Source organism: Onthophagus taurus, chromosome 3 (genome assembly GCF_036711975.1).
Source record: "Onthophagus taurus isolate NC chromosome 3, IU_Otau_3.0, whole genome shotgun sequence".
NCBI lineage: Eukaryota > Metazoa > Arthropoda > Insecta > Coleoptera > Scarabaeidae > Onthophagus > Onthophagus taurus.
Window position 1 is genome coordinate 23,544,424 of NC_091968.1, and position 24,111 is coordinate 23,568,534.

A 24,111-nucleotide genomic window follows, 5' to 3' on the forward strand; every position below is an offset into this window, starting at 1 on the left:
TTATCGACACCGTCAATTGTCATCTAACTGTCACTTTGACAAGTTCAGTGTTCTTAAACATTTTTAATGATTGTGCTGTGATTGTTGTGTTCCCTTTTAAAGAAAGAAAAAAGTCTTTTTTACCTTGCCGTTAAGGCAATTTTTCAAATAAAATTAAAGGTGTATAAAAAAATGCAAGGGGTTGCTAATAAAACTACGAAAATGTCGAAATGATCATCTTTGTTTAAATTGGATTTTTTTCTTTGCCGTGGGAGAAGAGTTTTTGGTTTTGATTTGTTTTGTTCTAAATGGTATGGCTGTAAATTTACCAAATATGCCTGTAAGAAAATATAGACGCGAAACGAGCGAAGTAAGCGGTTGCTTAAAGTATATGATTTTTGGTTTTAACGTTTTGTTTTGGGTAAGAATTGATGAATAACTTTTTAATAATGTTTGTTAAAATATGATTTAAAATCTTCAAGTTATTGGGATTGGGGATTTTAACTGTTGGAGTTTGGGCATGGAGCGAAAAAGACACATTCAATAATCTATCAAAAATTGCAAATGTAGCATTAGATCCCGCGTTTATATTGATTTGTATAGGTAGGAATGAAATCATTTATGACTCATTATTTTAATATTAATAATCTTTCTTTAGGAACTGTTACTTTTGTGATTGGTTTTACGGGTTGTGTGGGAGCATTAAGAGAAAACACCTGTTTATTAGCAACAGTGAGTCTCTTTCACTATTTGTTAAGATTTGACACACTTTACTAACACAATTTCACTTTATTTTTTTTTAATTTATTATTATTCACTTTCAGTATGCCATTTTTCTATCGGTCTTGTTGTTATTTGAAATGACCGCTGGAATATTAGGATTTATTTTTAAAGATTGGGTAAAAGCATTATCTTTTATTTATAAAACTCATTTTAAATTGTTTTTTTTTATTTTTAGATTAAATCTCAAGCAACAATAGGATTTCAAACATTTATTATACATTATAGGGAAGATCCTGATCAACAGAATTTAATCGATTGGATTCAAGAAGACTGGGTAAACATTTTTTTGTTTTAAAATTAATAAATTGAATCAGTGAAATTCAAAATTCACAGTTAAATATTAAATTTTGATGTTGAAATGTCAGAATTGATGAATATCAATACTTAATGTGGAAATATCAAATTTATTAGTTATCTTAAATCAGTGCAAATATCTTTTGAATACAGTTATAACCTGTATTAAGTAATAATCCCCATTTCCCAGTTCCTAGTCTTGTTTACATTTGAAATTAGCAACACCATTTGGCATTAGGTCCATCCTCTCTTGATTGGTCCACTTGGTTGGTTAATTTGCATCAAAATAAATGAAGTAATCATGGTAATTAGCTATTTCTGGGACTGTTCTAATCTTTTGTCTACATTTTATAGTATTCTGTCAGCATTATCTAGTCCCTATCACTACTATTTACCCTTCTGAAACAGTATCTAGTCTTCTATAAGCATTATTTAGTCTTCTGTCGACGATATCTAGTTTCTGCCACTATTATTTAGTTTCCTGGCAGCAATATTTAGTCTCTGGGACTACTATTTAGTCTTCTGCCAGCAGTTTCTAGTTTCTTTCATCAATATTTAGCATTCTGCCAGCAATATCCAGTCTGCTGATAGCATTATTTTGACTTCTGTCAGTAGTATCTAATCTCTGCCACTATTATTTAGTCTTCTGTTAGCAGTATCTAGTCTCTGTGACTACTATTTAATCTTCCACCAACAACACTTAATTTCTCTCACTACTATTTAATCTTCTACCAGCAGTAAATAGTCTCTTTCATCATTATTTAAGCTCCTGCCTGCAATATCTACTCTGTTGATAGCATTATTTTGTCTGCTATACATATACATATTCACTTCTACAAAACATTATTACATTTATAGCCTGTATTAAGTAATAATTCCCATTTTCCCAGTTCCTAGTCTTGTTTACATTTGGGATTAGTAACACCATTTGGCATTAGGTCCATCCTCTCTTGATTGGTCCACTTGGTTGGTTAATTTGCATCAACATAAATGAAGTAATTATAATAATTAGCTATTTCTGAGACTGTTCTAATCTTCTGTCTACATTTTATAGTATTTTGTCAGCATTATCTAGTCCCTATCACTACTATTTACCCTTCTGAAACAGTATCTAGTCTTCTATAAGCATTATTTAGTCTTCTGTCGACGATATCTAGTTTCTGCCACTATTATTTAGTTTCCTGGCAGCAATATTTAGTCTCTGGGACTACTATTTAGTCTTCTGCCAGCAGTTTCTAGTTTCTTTCATCAATATTTAGCATTCTGCCAGCAATATCCAGTCTGCTGATAGCATTATTTTGACTTTTGTCAGTAGTATCTAATCTCTGCCACTATTATTTAGTCTTCTGTTAGCAGTATCTAGTCTCTGTGACTACTATTTAGTCTTTCACCAACAACACTTAATCTCTCCGACTACTATTTAATCTTCTACCAGCAGTAGATAGTCTCTTGCATCACTATTTAAGCTCCTGCCTGCAATATCTACTCTGCTGAAAGCAATATTTTCTCTGCTATACATATATTGACTTCTACAAAACATTATTACAGTTATAGCCTGTATTAAGTAATAATCCCCATTTTTCCAGTTCCTAGACTTCTTGCTTGAAGTATCTGAGGCATCTGTAGATAGTGAAGGTGGATTCATCTTACCAAGAAGCAATAATTTTGTATTTTTGCGACTGAAGTTTACTTACTAAATTATATAATGTAGTAAGTACTTCAGAAATTTTGGGAATAAAACGGTGATAAAAATTTAACATTCCCAAAAAAACTTTGAAGACCTTTAAGTGTGTGGGTTGGTATACGTTTGGCATGGAAGTGATTGGTCGGGGTTTTTCCTTATTTTATAGTCATTTGTCAGCATTATCTAGTCTCTATCACTATTATTTACCCTTCTGTTAGCAATATCTACTTTCTGCCACTACTATTTCGTTTTCTGTCTGCAGTATTTAGTCTCCGCGATTGCTATTTAACCTTCTACCAGCAGTATTCAGTCTCTTTCCTCACCGTTTAGCCTTCTGTCAGCAATATCTAGTCTGCTGTTAGCATTATTAATCTTCTATCAGCAATATCTAATGTCTGCCACTATTATTTAGTTTTCCGCCAGGAATATCTAGTCTCTGTGACTACTATTTAGTCTTCTGCCAGCAGTATCAAGCCTTTTGTCAGTATTGTGTAGACTTTTGTCAACAGTATTTAGTCTTTCCGACTACTATTTTATCTTCTGCCAGCAGTATCTAGTTCTTTGCAAGCAGTTTTCACTCCCAGTGAAATTTAGGTTTCTGGAAGCAAAATCCTGTCAGTATTTAATTTACTATAAGCCGTATCTAGCAGTAATGGTATAAGCTAGTATGATTTTAAGCTGAAAGGGTTGGGTTTAGATGTAAATTAGATGGGTTCAGTATGATTTGCTTGCTTTGGATTGGGAATAGTTTTGCTTGGATGGTTTGGATTGAGTATTATTTAGGTTTCGCTTGACGTATGAATGTGATAAGTTCAATTTGAGCGTGGATAGATTCAGTTTGGTTTGCTTTGGGTGTGTATCAAATTAGCATATCCACACCGAAACTACTTAAGTAATATGTTGTCTCTACCACTACTATTTAGCTTTCTGCAAACAGAGCCTAGGCGTCTATCTTTGTTTTATAGCCGTCTGTCAGCATTATCTAGTCTCTGGTCTCTGTCACTATTATTTATCCTTGTGCCAACAATATCTAGTCTTCTATCAACATTATTTACTCTTTTCTTGGCAGTATCTAGTTTCTGCCACTTTTATTTTGTCTTCTGTCTGCAGTATTTAGTCTGCGCGACTGCTATTTAATCTTCTACCGGCAGTATTTAGTATCTTTCATCACTATTTAGCCTTCTGCCAGCAATATCTAATCTCTGCCACTATTATTTCACTATTTAGTCAACAGCCAGCAGTATCTAGCCTTTTGGCAGTATTGTGTAGACTTCTGCCAACAGTATTTAGCCTCTCCGACTACTATTTTGTCTTCTGTAAACAATATTTAGTTTTTTGCAAGCAGTTTCTAGTCTTCCATAAACAGCATTTTATTTTCTGCTAGTTGTGTCTGATCCACTCCCAGTGAAATTTAACTTTCTGGAAACTAAATCTGGGCAGTATTTAATCTACTACAAGCCGTATCTAGCATGTGATGGTTAATTATAATATAGGTTATATGCGCCTGTAAGCTATTCTTGTTTATGAAATCACGAGGGTTTCAAAGGCAAAATAAAGTTTTGTATGTCTAAGCCAGATACACTCAAATTGAACCTCTCTGATTCACAGACACACAAAACCAAGATTATCCTTAGCTCATCCACACCGAAATAAGGCTCAATACAAATCACGAAGCCAAATACTACTCCACCCATATTCAAACTAGTTCCACTACTATTTAGCCTTCTACAGACAAAGGCTAGTAGTGTGACAGCATTATCTAGTCTGTCACTACTATTTACTCTTCTACCAACAGTATCTAGTCTTTTATCAACCTTATTTAGTCTTCTGTTGGCAGTATCTAGCTTGCACCACTATTATTTCGTCTTCTGCCAGCAGTATTTAGTCTCCGCGATTGCTATTTAACCATCCACAAGCAGTATTTAGTCTCTTTCATCACTATTTAACTTTCTGCCAGCAATATCTAGTCTGTTGTTACGATTATTTAGTCTTCCGCCAGCAATATCTAGTCTGTGACTGCTATTTAGTCTTCTGCCAGCAGTATCTAGCCTTTTGTCAGTATTGTCAACAGTATTTAATCTCTCCGACTACTATTTTGTCTTCTGCCAGCAGTATCTAGTTCCTTCCAAGCAGTTTCTTGTCTTCCACAGGTAGCATTTTATTTTCTACGTTGGGTTGTATAGTTTTTATTGGGTTCTTTTTGGTATAGATCGGTTTGTTGAATATTTGATGAAACTTGTTTGAATTTTGTGACTTAGGTTGGACTGGAAATAAGACCAGTTAAAATATGAAAAGGTCTTAAAAATTGATTTAATTTATACAGTACATATATAGTTTTTTTATGTACATATCACACTAACTTACCATATATCTATTTAGGCAGCACTCTGCATCTTTTTATTCTTTTCGAAGGCGTCTTATTCTTAATATAATTTAACACTTTCAAATAACCTTGAATAAACCTTAAGTTTTTAGTCAAGGTGTCAAAAACTTGTCATAATTGACGTTTATAATATTTTGAGTATTGTTTTGTGTTTATATTAAAAACGTTTAATGCGGATGAATGTTTTAATTAATAAATTTTATTTTTAGTTGCAATGTTGCGGTATTGAAGGACCCAAAGATTGGGACAGAAACAATTATTTTAATTGTTCTTCAAAGGCTGTGGGAAGTAGTGAGGCTTGCGGCGTTCCATTTTCTTGTTGTAAACGCAAACCAAATGTAAGTCAAATTTATCTTTATTTAAATTCAAATTTGTTTTTTTTTTTTTTTGTTTTCAGGAAATTATTAAGAATAAATTGTGTGGATACGACGTGAGAAAACCCGGTTTTGTAAGTATATCAATTCAAGATCTTTTTGGTTATGATTTCAATAAAACTAATAAATTTTAAAATTGATGGTGGTGGTGATTCTGCGAAAGCTTTGCTTCTCTTTTGTATAAAATAAATTTCTTAATTTATAAAATAGATAACAAATAACTAACAAAAACTGCTTCTTGGAATGCAGCGGGGTGAAAGACACATTTTTGAGCGCGGCTGTCTTAGAGCTGGTGAGGAGTGGATCGAAAGTAATTTGGTTCCTGTTGCTGCTGTTACTGTAGGAGTTATGGTCTTAAAGGTAGTCTTCTCGAATCATTTCACTCCTTTTAATTATTTTTTTTTATTTATTTCCTTTTATTTGATTAAATTTATTTTTGTTTGTTAATTAATTTCCAGTCTAATGTCCCAAATACAATTAATGAACAAGGTTGTTTACAAGCCATTGAAGAATGGACCGAAAGAAATATGATTTCCTTAGCTAGTTGTGTTATTTTTATCTTATTTTTTCAAGTGAGTTTTTTTAATTTTTAATTTTTTTTTAATTTTTCGTTTAAATCGGGTTAAATTTAATGATTAATAATGTTTTTGTACAGATTTTGGGTATTTGTTTCGCCCAAAATTTACGCGCCGACATCTTCGCTCAAAAAGCAAAATGGCATTGACAAATAAGGGGTCCCACCGCGGTTTAGTACAGTTTTTTCTGTCGTCCCGCGTGGGAGCCCTCAAATCGACGCGACAACCACGAAATTTATCAACAACCGGAGCAACAACTACAAGAAGAAATCGATTTCGTTTAAAACTTAGACGGTAAATATTAACTTATTAAAGAACAATTTTCATTAAGGGTTGTATTTGTAAATAATAACCAGGAAAATAATTTTAACTTGACTAAATAATGTGAATACGAGTCCTATTTGATAAAAAGTATACTGATTTTACTGACTTATTAGCTGTTATTGAATATAATAGAAGGATTAAGCTTAAATTGTTGTAATGCAAAAATGTGATATGTATGGGGAGAAAATACTAAAAAGAATACTCATTATTATGATTAAATAGATCAAAAAAAGGGGTTTTGATTGTTGTTGGATAGCTGACGATCATTTCAGAAGTAATTTTATGCGTGCAATCAAAATGTTGAGATTTTCCTCTATTTTATAATTCAGTGCCCTTCAAAATGCGCTATTAAACGGTGCTGATAAACTGACAGTTAATGAGAATGTCAAAATGAACTTTGTAATGAAATTTCTAATCAAGATAAATCTTGGGCTCCACAACTTGTAAATGATGTGTTGAGCACCATAAGATGCTGGAATAATGCCAAGAATACAATTACAACAGTGCTCAGACTTGGACCATCACTTTAGGATTTGGGAATAATTCAAGAATAGCAAAGTCGCCTAACAATCGGTGATTTTTTTTTTAATCGGTAGGAAATGATCTAAAAAAGACGTTAACAATTAAAAAAAGTGCGGAAAAGTGTAGAACATACCGAAAAATCACTTCAAAGTTTTTATGCTACTTAATGTCTACTAATTTAATTTAGTTTATTCTATAGCCACGCACAAAATCAATGATCAACAGCATGATTTTTGTCTGTATTAAAAGGAAGATATACAGTGTGTTAATTAATTATTGTACCCGACGTCATCATTACAAGTATGCAACCAATATCACAGTATTGGTATTGCAATACGCGATTTGCGTATGATGCGTATTACACTGTGATATTGGTTGCATACTTGCAATGATGAGGTTGGGTGCGATAATTAATTAACACACTGTATATGTATTAATACTACAGTGTGTTAATTAATTATCGTACCCGACGTCATCATTGCAAGTATACAACCAATATCACAGCATTGGTATTGCCGCAATAACTTTGTGCAAGATACCTTGCATGTAATAAAAATTGCTTAAAGCTGCAAGGTAGCCTTTAAAAGTAAAGTTATTTTCACTAAACTTTCTAAACCCTTCTTTTTCTTAGGCTTTCAACGCATAACAACTGATTACTTATCGTTAGATAGAGTGTGTGTCAATATATTGTGTCTCTATAGACTGCGTATCAATAGACTCTGTGTTCAATTGATACAAAAACCCACAACGACTGAAATTTCTTTATTTGCCATCTACCTAATCACGTGGATCTAAATGTTAATGTTATTTTTTAACGGACGAGGCGACTGTCACAGCTTCCGTTATCTCAGAAGTTGGTGCGCTCACTTTCCTTTCAGTTGAAAATGAAATCTTCCAAATCCGAAGTACGGCCGCCAGCACAGTTCTTCCAGGGCTTTGACAGACACTTCGTCAACCGCGAAGATTCACGTCTACCCCGGTCCAGATCTGGTGGTATTTAGAACCGTCCATTCGGATATAAGGAGTGAGTTATTCATCACCTCCAATCGAGTTAACACCGTCTCTGTAATGAGAGGGACACTAACGTCATCGTCTGGGATAAATACTACACAGACGTGTAGCATGGGAATATCTCTCCCTCAACTGCCTTAATCTGGACACTGTCCCATGGTATTCACAACTCAGTCCGTCGAGCAGGCTTCCGCGCAGACTACACCTCTTTTTAGATGTTGTCTACGGCTGAGATAACCCCCTCTGTAGCAACCCCACCTGTTCTACATTAAGTTGTTGAACGGAATAGTCTGGGTAGAAATAGTCCAATCCAGATACCGCTCACAGCAGCTTTGTAGTTTAGCTGCTTCCCTAAAAGAGCTATGGGTTCCGCCGGTTGGATCTCAGCTGGGTTGGATCTATCAGAGCGCACCCTCTTGACCGAAGGCTTAAGAGGTTTTTGCACTCTCCTCCGATGGAGTATTAAGTTTGTCAATCGCCTGCTTTAAGGCACTCTCATAAGTCATAAGGCTCTTCATAAGCTTGCGCAGGTTCCTTCTAGCAGACCCTGGCAGCCGCAGGCGTTTTTGTTTCAGAGTTAGACTAGTGCCTTGACAGCTTTCTCTTAATTTTCCTTCCCTTCAGAGTGCAGAAGAATCAGCTTCTCTTCAAAAGAAGAACTAGGAGGACTAACCTTCATCTTTTTTATTACCTTTACAAGATCGAGGTTTATCCCTCCTTCGTCTAGTGTTTTATTTTTACTGGGCGTCTCCATACATATCCCACGGGTAGGGTAGTTCATCGGGCCAGTGTTCCCATACCTCAGTAAGCCTATTAAAACTGAAGGTTGGCAGGTTTCCAGAGTTCGTTTATTAGCAGCCATCACTTCCCGGATAATTAAACCGTCAGGTACATGAAAGCATATGCAGACCGCGTCGTATACCACACTCATGCGTCCTAGTCCTAGAGTCTAAAGTGCTCTGCATAAGCTGTTCCACATTCATTTTGAGGTTTTTAATGAGGTTGTTTCCTCTCGACCTAGGCAATTAAGCCAAGATGAAATGCATACCCTACCCGTGGAACAGATCCAAGAACAATAGCCATATATGGTATAACAGTTTCGACTATATATATGCGACTATATGGTAAGTCTAGATCCGACACTTTTTGTATGGTACAGGGACACCTCGTAAAGGAGCAGTAAAATTGAAGTGTCGATCCTGATTCAGGCCATAAGACATGAACCCTGAGTACAGCAAAACAAGTAAGAGAAGCCTACCAAGGATTCACCGCACCCTCACCCCCTATTATTAATGTAACTAAAAATCTTAGTCGTGTACAAATAGTAACGTCAGTAGGATTTGCATCCTTTTCACATAATATAGGGATTCAATCAATTTTAATTAATAAATTACAAATACATTCCGTTAATACGTTTATTTAATACTGATATAAGGCAACTACATCCTCGCCACACTGCTGTAAACCCGTTAAATTCGTGCTAGTTTAAATATTAATTAACTCTGTTTTTGACGTTACCAAGACTGCACTACGAGGAGGTGAACAGAGACGCAACCTAAAAATAAAGTATAGCTATATATATAGTAGTATTATAATTTGAAATAGAAAAATTTAAGGTTCGTTATTATCGGATCGATACTCATCTGCGATTTCCTCCAGGTCCCGTTGCTCAAATTCCGCCGCCTTATCAAGTTTCTTCGCTGCGCACGATTTCTGGAAAATACATCTGGCAAGATTCCCTGGGAGATGATTTTTGACGATTGGATTCGATAGCGTTGGTGTGCGAGCCAGTTTCCGGATCCTTAAAATTAATAGAATGATTATAAGCAACCCCTGAATGGTACTATAGATTCGTCTATGGATATTACCTCCGAGGGGACTTTTAGTTGTTTGAATTTATTGGTTAGTGCATCTGTAAGTGGTCTAATTTTATATATGATATTTTTGGGAGTTTGCCTAGTCCTATACACAGCATAATAGCAAAGAACTTTTCCAATTCTTGGACAGACACATCAATCCAATTTGAATTGTTTCTCCTAGCATTTTTATTTATTTCCAGTGCAATAGAATTTAAAATATCCAAATCCACAAAGTGTCTGAAAATGTCGTATTACTAATTCTACCGATGTATATTAAATCTCTCTTTGTAGTTATCCATTGCTTCCTCAGGACAGTGCGCACTTCACTTTAGAACTTTCCTGCTCAATTCGTTTTACTCGTTCATTACCTATACATCATGGTGAAGCTTTTTGTTTTAGAAAAGCCCGGTTTCCTGAATTAAATGAGTACTTTAATGAAATCGACTGGAAATCAGAACCGCTGATCGTGATATCAACGATGCTGTTCAAATTTTTTTACTGCTATACGTAAATTTGTCCCTTTAAAACGCAAAACTATCAAAGGTTTTCCCACTTGGTTTTCATATAATACCATTAAAGTTATTCGAGAGAAAAGGAGGGCGCACTGTAAATGGAAACGTTTTGGCAACCTCACTTTTTCAATTCTGAGTCGTGTAAAGTATCTAATCCATCACAATTACATGGAGTATGTTAGAAGAGCTGAAAGCAATATCCAATCTGATCCAAAGGTGTTTTGGGCTTTTACTAAGTCTAAGAAGCGTGCGAACGTCATTCATTCTACGATGTCATGGAATGGAATTTGTTGATGCTACTCCAATCCAGCAGAATATAGATTGTGTAGAAATGGATGCCCTTTGAGTCATATGCAGTTTGACAGAATTGAGGTTGCGCTTGTTATTCCATCAATTTTAATAAAGAAATGTTCACACTCTCTGTCCCTTCCTTTAACTATTTTATTTAATGCTTCATTAATAATGAGTGTCTTTCCTTCATTGTGTAAGCGGGCTTTTGTTCTTCCCATTTTTAAGTCGGGGGACCGTGGTGTTATATCTGATTATCGCCCCATATCTATTTGCCAGCATTTGGGAAAGTGTTCTTTGCCCTTAAGTCTAAAATTGTAGACAACATGGTTTTTTTGCTGATCTAGATGATGCTTGTCAAGTTGATTCAGTTTATACGGATTTTAGTAAAGCTTTCGACCAGGTGGATCACAACTTACTTCTGTTTAAACTAATGAAGTTTGGTGTTCAGGGGAAACTTTTGCAATGGCTTGCTTCCTATCTGAAGGAGAGATGCCAGATTGCTTCGGTTAATGTTTTTTTTTCTAATCCTGTGTCGGTGCCTTCTGGTGTTCCACAGGGAAGCCCTTTACTGTTTAATATTTATGTTAACGACATATTTAACGTCATTAATTATGCCCAATGTTTAATGTATGGTGACGATTTAAAACTCTTTCTCCACATCTCCTCACCTCTTGATTGTTCTAGGCAATCTGCCTTAAACAATTTACATGATTTTGACTTAAATAATCGCCTTTTAACTTATCAAAGTGTAATATTATTTCCTTCTCTAGGAGGGTGAACACAATCCACTACAGTTATAGCGTCGCTGGTGAGAGGTTGCAACATGTCTCATTTATTAGAGATTTGGGAGCAATTCGAAATCTTTATTTTTGTTTATGTCTACACCACACTTAACTTTTGCAGCGTCGTTTAGATATCTTTATAAATCTAGAATTGAGCGTATTCAATCTAAATTCCTCAAATATCTTTGTTTTAAATTTTCCGTTTAATACATTGATTACGAATCAACTTGCACTTCTTTTCGTATGTTAACTTTCAACCAGCGTCGCTTTTGTGGGGATATGTTATATTTTTACAAACTTTTTGAACAACAAGTGTGATTCTCCAATGCTTGTTGGTTCTATATGTGTTCATGTTCCTCCGAGATTACTTCGCTTTGACTTTCTATTTATGACACCTACTCCTAGAACCAATCCCTGTTAAAACTCTCCTTTATTAAGAATGGCAAGATCAGCAAATCGTGTTAACATAGATCTGTTTCAGCATTCTTTCTATGCATTTAAAAAAACTGCTCTTTGCTGCAGTTGGTATGTTGCCTCGAGGGTTCATTTGATATTTGATTTACAGTGGGTCACTTAAGTATTTGTACACCTAATATTTTCAATAGAAATTGCAAAGGAGGTAAACAAAGTCAAATTTTAAACTATATTTTATTTACACAAATGAAAACAATAACAGAACTCTTAATAACATTTAAAAAAAAATAAACAGTTTATGAATTTTTAAAGATAATGAAATTTTTGACATCACAAAAGTATTTGTACACATTACCAAATTAAACCAGATGCCTCTTAAACCAACTATCTAATACTTGGTATGCATTCTGTTAGCATTTATAACGGCTTGTAATCGTTTTGGCATGGACATTACCAATTTGGCTGTTATTTCATGGGAAATTTTCTTCCATTCTGACTTCAGGTGTGTTTTTAAATCATTTCGATTGTGTATTTGATGTTTTCTAATATTAATGTTTAAAATATGCCACAAATTTTCAATTGGGTTAAGGTCTGGACTTTGGGGTGGGTGTGGAAGCGTTTTAAGCCCTGTATATAAAAACCATTCCTTAAGGATCCTTGCTGTATGCTTAGGGTCGTTGTCTTGCTGGAACATAAAGCTGTCCTCTAGACCCATTTTACGTGCACTACTCAATAAATTATCTTGCAAAATCTTAAGGTAGGTTTTAGCATCCATAATGTTATCAATAAAGTGTAAATTTCCCACTCCATTGTACGACATGCAACCCCAAACGAGAACGTGCCCTCCCCCATGCTTTACCGTTGGAATTAAATTTTTCGTTTTTTGCTTTTCGCCAAATCATTTGTCGGCCGTCAGATGAAAATAAGTTATATTTTGACTCGTCGCTAAAAATAATATTCTTCCAAAACATTATTCACATATTCATTTGCAAACTGTAGTCGCTTAAGTCGATTTCGCTCACTTATGAACGGCTTTTTACGTGCTACTCTTCCATGGTAGCCGGCTTTACGGAGAACTCTTCTTACGGTTTCAGGATGAGCCCTCTCTGCGATATGTACAGCCAAATTTTGAGCGCTAGTTTTGGGATTATCTTGGACTTCTTTCAGAATAGCCCGTTGTTCACGATCGCTTAGTATTCTTGGTCGTCCAGAGCGATGCATGTTTTCTACACTTTTGCTGGTGTTAAACTTGGTAATTATATAGCGAACAGTAGAGTGTGGCCGTTTAATAATTTTAGCACTTCTTTAGTTTTCGGCATTTTGACTCAAACACTGATACGATACGATAGGTTATTTATTAGCACGCGTCTGTAGGGATGTTATCTTAACAACAACTGATGTACAACTAACGCTGCGGTCTCTGTGCGTGTCTAGACTTGTCCGAAATACTAGTGTACAAATACTTTTGTGACATCGTATTTCAGATTTTACTCAATATTCCATTCGGAAAATACTTATTAATTATTTCAAATGTATACTATTTCTCAGAACATGTATCTGATTAGAGAAAATGTAAAAAAAATAATGCTTCATATGCTGTTTAGCTTTTTTTTTTAGTAAATTGGTCCTGTGCAAATACTTAAGTGACCCACTATATGAGTTTTTTCCTTTTGATTCACTTTTGTTCCATTAATATTAATTCATTATTATTATTGTGAACTGTAATTTTATTTGTATACAATTGGTTCTTTGTGGTACAGTGTTATTAGGTTCGACCTGTTTCTGTACCCACATGAGATAAATAAATAAATTCTATGAATTAATGGTATTGTGTTTCCAACTCGGATTCTGTTATTCCGACTCACTATGAAGAAATCATCTTCATGATTTTCTGGGTGTAGGTTTTGTGTTCGGTAGTTTTGACTTGCTAATTCGCCACTCTCTCTAAACTCATCTTCTTGCACTTCGTTGCCATTTCGACCATTTTCTAAAGATAAAAATGTTTGTATTCGTGTTTCTTATATCACAACCTCAAAATTTATTGCTTTTAGATTCTAGCTCATGCAACCATCGTTTCGATCCATATTTCACAAAGTAACTCTAACTCAAAAACAATCAAGTTATAAGTGTTTGAGCACATACTCTCTAAAATTTACCGCCATTACTAACCTCATTATTTTATCACGGTTTCTTTTCCACGAGCCTAATCGTATTTGGCGTTTTCGTGGTTTATTAATTTCTTCTTCAATATTAATTTCCATTTTACACAATATAATAACCGCAATGAACAAAAATTTAGCGTTTCTATAAGATATTTAAGATCATAAATGCTTTAACGCATGCGCGGTGGATTTCGATGGGATATGGTCTGTTTTGACACAAATAAGAAAGGGAAAACATGCAGAGAGCCATCTAGAGTTGCAAAATAAAATAAAACCGAAAATAACAAATTGTGGATTTGGCCGTTTTTGATCCTAAGCTACTCAGATAGTCGTTATGCATCGAAAACCTAAGAAACAAGGGTATTCATCCGAAAATATATGTTTTAATGTTAATATTATGTTTTAATGGCGTCAGATTTGGCGGGAAGCACATGTTAATTGTTAGTTCATCTGAGCAAAAGAATATTGTGTACAAAAATAGGAAAAAAAGCCACAACATCTCAAAATCCTGACGTGATGATCCAATTCTGAGTTCGAATTACTCAAAAATTACTTCGAAAATGATTTTTAGCTTAACAAAACCTTGCAGATCTGTGTAATTAGAGATTGATGTTTTTTTTGACACTGCCAATTGAAATTTTTTTAAATGGTGATCTTGAATTTGTTTAGTTTAATGAGATGATGAAAAGAATCGTTGCTCATTGTTAAAAAATTTTTAATTATTAAAAAAAATTGATAATAATCGTATAAAAACCGATTAGTAACTCTTGATATTAAAAAGCTGCTACATTTTCAAAAATTAAGTGATATATTGTAAATACTCATTAATACTTCAATAATTAAAAAAAAATTAATTGTAATTGGAGTAATTAATAAAGATGAAATAAAACTATTTCTTCCGTCATCTAATCCACCATAAAGTCAAGGTTTCCTTAAAAAAGGTGTTAATTTGAGTTTATTTAGTTTATTTTAGTAAATAAATTAAATTGTAGGGTAATAATTAAATTACTTTGAATGATGTGGTGACGATAATTCAGGTTGGATACATCTAGTTTTACCAGATTTGGTTGGAATACATCGGAAATACGCGATAAAGTAGATATCTCACCGCTTTTTGTACCTGGCCTGCGAAAATTGACAAACTAAATTGATAAAGTATCGATAAAAACAAAGTTACTTCATTTAGATAATAAATAAATACTTGTATGCGAATTCCAAAGGTTATCTGGACATTGTTAAAGCAATTTTAAAATCCGATTAGATTCAGGTTCATCATCAAAGGGAAGAGATGAAAGAGGTTGAAAAGGGACGAAGGTGAAGAAGACGAGCGATTTCTATTTTTGAAATTTTGTAAATACATGAGCTAAGTTGTAGCGGATTCAATTTAAACTTGAGGTTATTAATATTTGGAATGTGATTGCTTTGATTCAATGATTGAAAGATTTATATTTATTTGTGGAAACTAAATTTCAACGAAAAATGTTTCGAAATTTCAATCTAATCGAACTTTAATTAAATTAATTGTTGATACAGATATGTTTGGCAACCCTTAAATTTGATTACAACTTAAAATTGATTACAACAAAGAAAATCAAATAAACAACAAATATTTTTATTGGGATATATCAGATAATAATTAAAAGTAAATAACATAAAGTTACTAAATTATAAACCTGATCACCACACACAGGTATATGTGGCTTAACAAAAACGTGTCATTACTAGTTGTAACTGGATCCAACCAATAATATTTACACTCAAAGGCACACTTCAAGTCATCGGTTTTTAGTTGTTATTTCAAAAAATCCCCTCTCGAACTCGAAAATCACCATTAAGATTACAAAAAAGGAGGGAAACATTAAATGTGTTAATTTAATTTTTTTTTTATATAAAATTTGAAAATGATCCTTGTCCTACTTAAGGAACATAACTTTATTGTTTTGATTTAAAATGTTGTATTCATTTTAATTCAACAAGGTTTAAAGTCTTTATGATAAAAATCAGAAATTCCTTTAAACCGTAACAAGTGCGTCTTAAAAGCACTTAATAAATCAAGATCAAATCATCAAAAATTTATTTAAAATAAAAAAAAAATAACTTGGTGATTTGAAGTAACTTTGAAGGTCACCAACAAAAAATTATTCTTATATAATTACTACTTACAACATTTAATACATTTTTGACTCACCAAGTTTTTTTTTAACGATTTTAAATAAACCCAAAATTTTTTTTTACGTCACTATTATTACGTTTTAAATTGATTCTAGACTCCGTTTATATTCAACATTTCGATTGCGTCAAATAAAGTCCCCCCATTTTCTCGCACCGAGAAACACATTGCCGCGTATAAAACCCGAACTCGATCGCCGCAACATTTCAGTCAATTCCCTTATCCCTTACCAAGTGTTTCAACCCAATAATACTCCCTTAATAATAATAACTTTATAAAGTTAATATTAATTTTGTTGTTATAAATATAAACTTTTATGTATTTTAATTTTTAATATGGATCGTTTTTCAATTCATCAAATTAATAATAAAAACAATCATAACGGTGTTGATAACGCGGGTTTGCAACTTCATGAAAATGGGGTTCATCATCTTCATGCTGGTATCGATACGTTACCGCATTTATTGACGACCACTTCAACTACTTGCTTATACGAAGAGAATCCGCAGAAAAGGAAGAGATCTTTAGTGCAGTTAACCAGGGAGGCTTTACCACGGCTGGAAAATTATAGGAATTCGAGGAGGGCTTTGAAACGACCATCATTGGGGGAATTACATGGAAGCGATGAAAAAACTAATAAGGTAAAATATATCTTTTTTTTATTTTTGATTCTTAATATTAAGTAAAACTTAATAAAAGAAATTATTAAAAGATATTGCGAGTAAGATATGATAGAAGCTATTCGGAGTAAATTGAGGGTTATTAGGAGTAATTGAGATTAAGAAATTTTTGGAAAATGAAAAGTTTTCGTTGTAAAAAGTTATCACTTATATTTGTCTGGTAGGAAAAATATTGGTTAAGTTGCCTCAACATCGCTCCTAATATCTCTTAATAATAATAATAATAATATATTTATTAGCTTTTTCACATACATAATTAGTTAAAGCTTATCGGAGCTAGCTCAGACAACATCGAAACGTAGCCTGTTCTACCCCAACCCTCTTTTAATTAATATACAAAAAAGAAAAATACATCATCTTTCCCCTATCTTTACTTATTCTGAAGCTCACACAAAGTACCCGTGAATTTCAACTTGAAATGCTGCTGGGTGTCTAAAGTTTTTAACGTACTAGAGAGAGAGAGAATTCCAAAAACTGGCGATTCTGAAACTAAAAGAATGTCGACGAATATTAATATTATGTACATCAGTACGATAACTAATTTTTTTATGTAAATATATATGCACTTTATCAGCGAATGCTCCAAAAAACACTACACCCTCATGTAGCTTGACTCTATTTGACATATTCAACCATCTGATACCATAAAGTATCATAAATAAATCGAAGACAGCAATAATTTTGAACATATTGAATTCTCCTATTTGATTCTTTGTTAACACAAGCGCCATAAACCGAATCACGGTGATTAAATAAAGAAAGAATCAATGAGTCCGTAACAGTACGTTTCATTTAAGATATGCCGATAAGAATATAATGATCTAAGAATACCGTATGATTTCTGAATAATTTTATTTACGTGGGTATGAAATTTTAAATTGTTATCAATTCATAAACTTAAGTTTTTAACAGTACTGACATACTGTAATTGTTGACCATTGACAGTAATACTTAAATGAGACATCGTTCTTTGATATTTGTCTACATCGTCTCTAATATCGACTATAATATCCCCTTACTCCCGATGTTATTCCTAATATGCCTCAAGATCGTTGTTGATAAACATAAACATCATCCCTAATTATTTTCGAAGTCGTCCCTAACAACGTGTATTTACTCTCGATGATATATTTCCAACATCCCTCAACGTTGCTCCTAATATCTTGAAACATCGCTCCTAACAACTCGATTTTATTCTTAATATGACACAAAATCATCTTTGATATCTGTTAACATCGTCCCTAATCGCTCTAGATATTGACCCTAACATCGCTCCTAATAACTCTCGATATCTTCCATATCATCGCCTATCTATTCTCTATGTTATTCCTAACATGCCACAAAATCACCTTTGATATCTATTAACATCGTCCCTAATTGCTTTAAATATCGAACCTAACATCCATTAACATCGCTCCTAATAACTCTCGATATCTTCCATATCATCGCCTATCTATTCTCTATGTTATTCCTAACATGCCACAAAATCATCTCTGATATATGTTAACATCGTCCTTAATTGCTCTAGATATCGACCCAGACATCCATTAACATCGCTCCTAATAACTCTCGATATCCTCCATGCCACAAAATCATCTCTGATATCTGTTAAAATCGTCCCTAATTACTATAGATATTGACCCTAACATCGCTCCTAATAAATCTCTATATCCTCCATGCCATCGCCTATCTCTTCTCTATGTTATTCCTAATATGACACAAAATCATCTCTGATATTTGTTAACATCGTCCCTAATTCTTCTAGATATTGACCCTAATAACTCTCAATATCCTTCATGTCTTCGCCTATCTATTTTCTATGTCATTCCTAACATACCATAAAATCATCTCTGATATGTGTTAACATCATCCCTAATTGCTCTAGATATCGACCCTAACATCGCTCCTAATAACTCTCGTTATCCTCCATGCCATCGCCTATCTATTCTCTATGTTATTCCTAACATGCCACAAAATCATCTCTGATATCTGTTAAGATCGTCCTTAATTGCTCTTGATATGGACTCTAATATCCATTAACATCGCTCCTAATAACTCTCGATATCCTCCATGCTACAAAATCGTCTCTGATATCTGTTAACATCGTCCCCAATTGCTCTAGATATCGATCCTAACATCCATTAACATCACTCCTAATAACTCTCGATATCTTCCATATCATCGCCTATCTATTCTCTATGTTATTCCTAACATGCCACAAAATCATCTCTGATATATGTTAACATCGTCCCTAATTGCTCTAGATATCGACTCTGACATCCATTAACCTCGCTCCTAATAACTCTCGATATCTTCCATATCATCGCCTATCTATTCTCTATGTTATTCCTAACATGCCACAAAATCATCTCTGATATATGTTAACATCGTCCCTAATTGCTCTAGATATCGATCGAAACATCCATTAACATCGCTCCTAATAACTCTCGATATTCTCCATGCCACAAAATCGTCTCTGATATCTGTTAACATCGTCCCTAATTGCTCTAGATATCGACCCTAACATAGTTTCTAACAAGTCTCTATATCCTCTATGCCTTCGTCTATTTATTCTCTATGTTATTCCTAACATGCCACAAAATCATATCTGATATCTGTTAACATCGTCCTTAACTACTCTAGATATCGACCCTAACATCCATTAACATCGCTCCTAATAACTCTCTATCTCTTCCATGCTACCGCTTATCTACAGTCAATGTTATTCCTAATATGCCTCAATATAGTTTTTGATAATTATAAACATCATCCCTAATTATTTTCGAAGTCGTCCCTAACAACGTGCATTTATTCTCGATGATATTTCCAACGTTGCTCCTAATATTTTGAAACATCTCTCTTAACAACTCGATGTTATTCTTAACATGCCACAAAATCATCTCTGATATCTGTTAACATCGTCCCTAATTGCTCTAGATATCGACCCTAACATCCATTAACATCGCTCCTAATAACTTTTGATATCCTCCATGCCATCGTCTATCTACAGACGATGTTATTCCTAATATGCCTCAACATTGTTGTTGATAATTATAAACATCATGCCTAATTATTTTCGAAGTCGTCCTTAACAACGTGCATTTATTCTCGATGATATTTCCAACGTTGCTCCTAATATCTTGAAACATCGCTCCTAACAACTTGATATTATTCCTAACATGCCTCTAAATCATCTCTGATATCTGTTAACATCGTCCCTAATTGTTTTAGATATCGCCCCTAACATCCATTAACATCGTTCCTAATAACTCTCGATATTCTTCCTTAATATACCTCAACATAGTTTTGAAACATCGCTCTTGTTAGGAGATTATCCCTAACATCCTACAAAATCATCTCTGATATCTGTTAACATCGTCCCTAATTGCTCTCGGTATCAACCCTGACATAATCTGTTTTATCTCGATATCATCTCCAATATCTCCTTATATCACACTTAGCTCTTGATGTTGTTCCTAATACATCAACATTTCTGCTTTCGATATCATTCCCAACATCATCCCTGATATTTCTTAACATTACCGTTATCTCTTTAGGATGTCATGTTTTATTTTAATATCATTCCTAACTTAATTTCGATGTCATCCCCGAACATATTTCGATGTAATTGCCAATATTCTTCAACATCATCCCTTATATCTCGTTATATCACCCTAAAGTACTCCCTAACATGCCTCAACATCATCTCCGATATCTATTAACATTCCTGTTAACAACTCTTGATATAGAATTTGACACCGTCTTTGTACGCTTTCCGATGTGCATCAACATTGAACCTGATATCTCTTAACATCGTGCCTAACTATTCTTGATGTCTTTTTTAACATTGTCTACCTATTCTGGATGTTATTTTCAATACGTTTCTTCTAGAATTTGATATCTATTAACATGATGACACCACTAATATCCTTTAACATTTAACGACATTCCTAACATTTTGAAGTCCTCCCTAACACCAACCTCGATGTTGTTACTAATATATTCTTTAACATCATCCCTAATATCTCTTTATATTACCCTCTAACATGCCTTAACATCATCTCCGATCTCTATTAACATTCCTGTTAATAACTCTTGATGTAGGATTTGATAGCGTCTCTTTACACTTTCTGATGTGCCTCAACATTGAACTTGATATCTCTTAACATCGTGCCTAACTATTCTTGATGTCTTTTTTAACATTGTCTACCTATTCTGGATGTTATTTTTAATTTGCTTCTTCTAGAACTTGACATCTATTAAGATGATGACACCAGTAATATCCTTTAACATTTAACAACATCCCTAACATTTCGAAGTCCTCCCTAACACCAACCTCGATGTTGTTCCTAACATACTTCGTACCTGATAATTGTTAAGATGGTCTTTCACTTATCTTGATGTTATTCCCAATATTTCTCAACATCATCCCTAATATCTAATAAGATTATCCCTAATTACACTCGATGTCATCTCTGATGGTTAGAACTGTTTACAAAAATGATTTTAATTTCCCTGTGAATAGTATGGTACTTCTAAACAATTTAAGACATTCATAGTTAATTTTTGGTTTTATCCAAAAATGTTTCGAATAACATTAGCTTAAAATGCAAGTTTAATTTGATTTTTTGATACGAATTTGTAACATCTCCACCAGGTGGCGTTGTATACTGTTATAAAAGTGATATATTTGAGGATATTTTAATATCAAATTTGGTATTTTATTCTTGCAATGAATCGAATTCTTATCATTTAATATTAAATAAAAAATACGCACGTTTGAAAATCGATCACATAAAATAAGCCATAAAAATACTGTTTATTTACGAAAGAGTTAGGAATGCCTGATAAGAAAAGAATTTTAACGTACACGTTTTTTAAGTTTATTTTTTAGAATCTATTAAAAATCATAAACAATGTTCTAGATACAGAAAATAAGTAAAAGCAATTAGCTGTTGCAATAGAAATGAGATTTTTTTATTAATTTAACGATAAAATGCAACCCTGCTTAATCTGGTTTTGACTGCTGTGATTTATTTATTTATACTTTACGTTTGATGACTCTCGTGTGATTATTGTTTTAAATACTTTTTATTTTATTACCTGCGACCTTAATTTAACGGCACTTTAAGGATTACGTTTATTTTGATCCGATAAGAAAATTCTTTTTCTGTTTACTTTTAGCTGATTCTCAAAGCGAATTGAAAACTGTAGACGTTTTTATTTAGTTGTGCGGTTTCGTGTGAATTTTATCGAAAAATCTATAATTTAATACACTTTCCTTTCTGTTTGCCAATTAGAGTAAAAGCTGCCCTTCGGGTGTCACTTTACCGGACGACGTTCACAAACAACTTTTTTCTATGCGATTTTCAACAAAAATTTACCCTTTACTTTAATTTTTATCGCTTTTCCACCCGCGCATTTCGAAAAATTTTGGCCCAACGCCAAAACATGCGAAAACATTAAAAATCGAAAACTTGGGCTTTATTGGTTTTGAAATTGGGATCAACATACTCACGAATAGAAGGTCTTAATGTAGATTGATTGGTAATAACTAGCACGACACGTGACCGGTAATGTGAGCGAAATTGCTTTTCACTCCCCATATTTCCCCTTTAATAATCACCATTGAATTTCAAGGGGGGAAAATGGATATCATCATAGTATTAAGTGTTGTTAAGGAAATTCGCGATCAAATTTGTATTAACAATTAATTAACACAACAGTTTTTTCGTTTCAATTTTCCCATTTAATAAAGCGTAAAATTACATTCGTTAAAGCAACACGAAAAAGATCCAAAGTTATGCAAGAAAAAATGAGTTTCCGGGTCACAATTTTTTTAATGCTACAACATAAATTTTCATTGAGTCACTATAACATACATAATTAAATATCAATTATAATAAAATTACTCATGAATGTAAAACTTAAAAAATATTAATAATAATTCCAAGATTATAACGACGGCTCGCTGTTGTTTATAAAAAATAAGGTGAAAATGAATAAAAAAAAAGTAACGCCATTATGACCATTATACAACAGATCTTTCGTAACGAGGCAAAAACGAAAATTATAAATGGACAATAAAACGTGGTTAAGTGCAAGGTTAAAAATCTTACAAAAAAAAATATCTTTCTTTTCGACGTTTCGCCAGTTTTAACCGGTTCGTGTTGGTATTAATAATTTTCTTTCGTTTATTCATTCTATTTTGTTGGTATTGACGAAATGACAATAAAGGTGTCAATGTTAAATTTCTATATAAAAAACCTCAATAACAAATTTGATCTAATTTTAATTTCCAAAGAATCAATTTTTAATTATTATTGATACAATAAAGTCTACATACACCCCATAAAATGATAACATCTCAGCTCCTGAAATTTTTAAACGAAGAATATTAGAAGTCTATATTATTTTAATACAAACTTGAAATAGTTCGACTTGTGCTACGAAGTGAAGGCTACAGCAGTAGATTTAGCTGCACGTTTCTCAAAATGGCTAAACCCGAATTATTCTAGGTCTTGTGTTAGTTCTAGTGATAGTGCTAGTGTAAAACTAGAACTAACACTAGACCTAGAACTAGAAAGCATCGGGTTGGGAAACCCGAATATTTCTAGTTCTAGGTCTAGTTTTAGTTGTTATTCAGCGCTAGGTTGTTATACAGGGTGTACAAAAAGTACGTAATAATGCTTCTACAGCCTTAACTTCAACTTATATTAAAAAAAGCTTTAAATAAAAGTTACTTGAAACTATTTTCCGCATATCTTGGCCTAGCAATAAAATAAAAATGATGACGGCAGTCTGAGTTACGACATGGTGAGTGTGTTTTTTAAATGGAACAGCCTGTATATTTTTCAATTTTTAAAACATTTTTAAAATAATAATTCGTTCTGTTTCCGTTAAATTTCACTTCGAAACGTCAAATTTGAAATTAAGACATTTCTCGGTTTGTAGCTAAAAATTAATACCAATTGGATTCAAATTGTTTATGGATTATGTTTTTTGGGTTTATTATGAATGTTTTTTCTTAATAACACTTCCCCCCATCGTTTTTAGTTTTTGAGTTATAAGTAACATTAATGTCTTGAAACGTCAAACTTGAGATTAAGACATTTCTCGGTTTGTAGCTAAAAATTTATACCAATTGGATTCAAATTGTTTATGGATTATGTTTTTTGAGTTTATTGTGAATGTGTTTTCTTAATAACACTTCCCTCCATCGTTTTTAGTTTCTGAGTTATAAGTTATAAGTAACATTAATGTTTTGAAACGTCAAATTTGAAATTAAGACATTTCTCGGTTTGTAGCTAAA

The 24,111-nt window shown here is 33.3% G+C and overlaps 2 protein-coding genes across 4 annotated transcripts in view; both read left to right on the plus strand.

Moving 5' to 3' along the window:
• The first annotated feature begins 23 nt into the window (after nt 1-23).
• On the plus strand, nt 24-14,841 carry LOC111416184 (Tetraspanin 26A). Of its 3 annotated transcripts, XM_023048140.2 has the most exons (10): nt 25-400; nt 462-582; nt 638-711; nt 804-878; nt 938-1,036; nt 5,333-5,461; nt 5,521-5,571; nt 5,747-5,857; nt 5,956-6,069; nt 6,153-14,841. In XM_023048140.2, the coding sequence occupies exons 1-10, from the start codon at nt 293-295 to the stop codon at nt 6,219-6,221; spliced, it is 951 nt and encodes a 316-aa protein (XP_022903908.1). In that variant the 5' UTR covers nt 25-292; the 3' UTR covers nt 6,222-14,841. The 3 variants fall into 3 exon arrangements, with proteins under 3 accessions (XP_022903910.1, XP_022903908.1, XP_022903909.1); XM_023048142.2 differs by lacking the exon at nt 5,956-6,069 and having other exon boundaries at nt 24-400; XM_023048141.2 differs by lacking the exon at nt 5,747-5,857 and having other exon boundaries at nt 27-400.
• A 93-nt stretch (nt 14,842-14,934) lies between these two features.
• LOC111416187 (sodium potassium chloride cotransporter) overlaps nt 14,935-24,111 on the plus strand; it is a 48,360-nt gene continuing 39,183 nt past the window's right edge. The window contains exon 1 of the mRNA XM_023048146.2: nt 14,935-16,760. Coding sequence (XP_022903914.1) covers nt 16,455-16,760 — 306 coding nt within the window. The 5' untranslated portion in view covers nt 14,935-16,454. The remainder of the gene's footprint in view (nt 16,761-24,111) is intronic.

Excerpts from the sequence above, each read along its gene's own strand:
- LOC111416184 (XM_023048140.2), top strand. The coding sequence starts at position 293 with ATGGCTGTAAATTTACCAAATATGCCTGTAAGAAAATATAGACGCGAA. Across the intron at positions 5,572-5,746 it reads ACGTGAGAAAACCCGGTTTT|CGGGGTGAAAGACACATTTT; the intron begins GTAAGTATATCA and ends CTTGGAATGCAG. Across the intron at positions 6,070-6,152 it reads TTTTTATCTTATTTTTTCAA|ATTTTGGGTATTTGTTTCGC; the intron begins GTGAGTTTTTTT and ends GTTTTTGTACAG.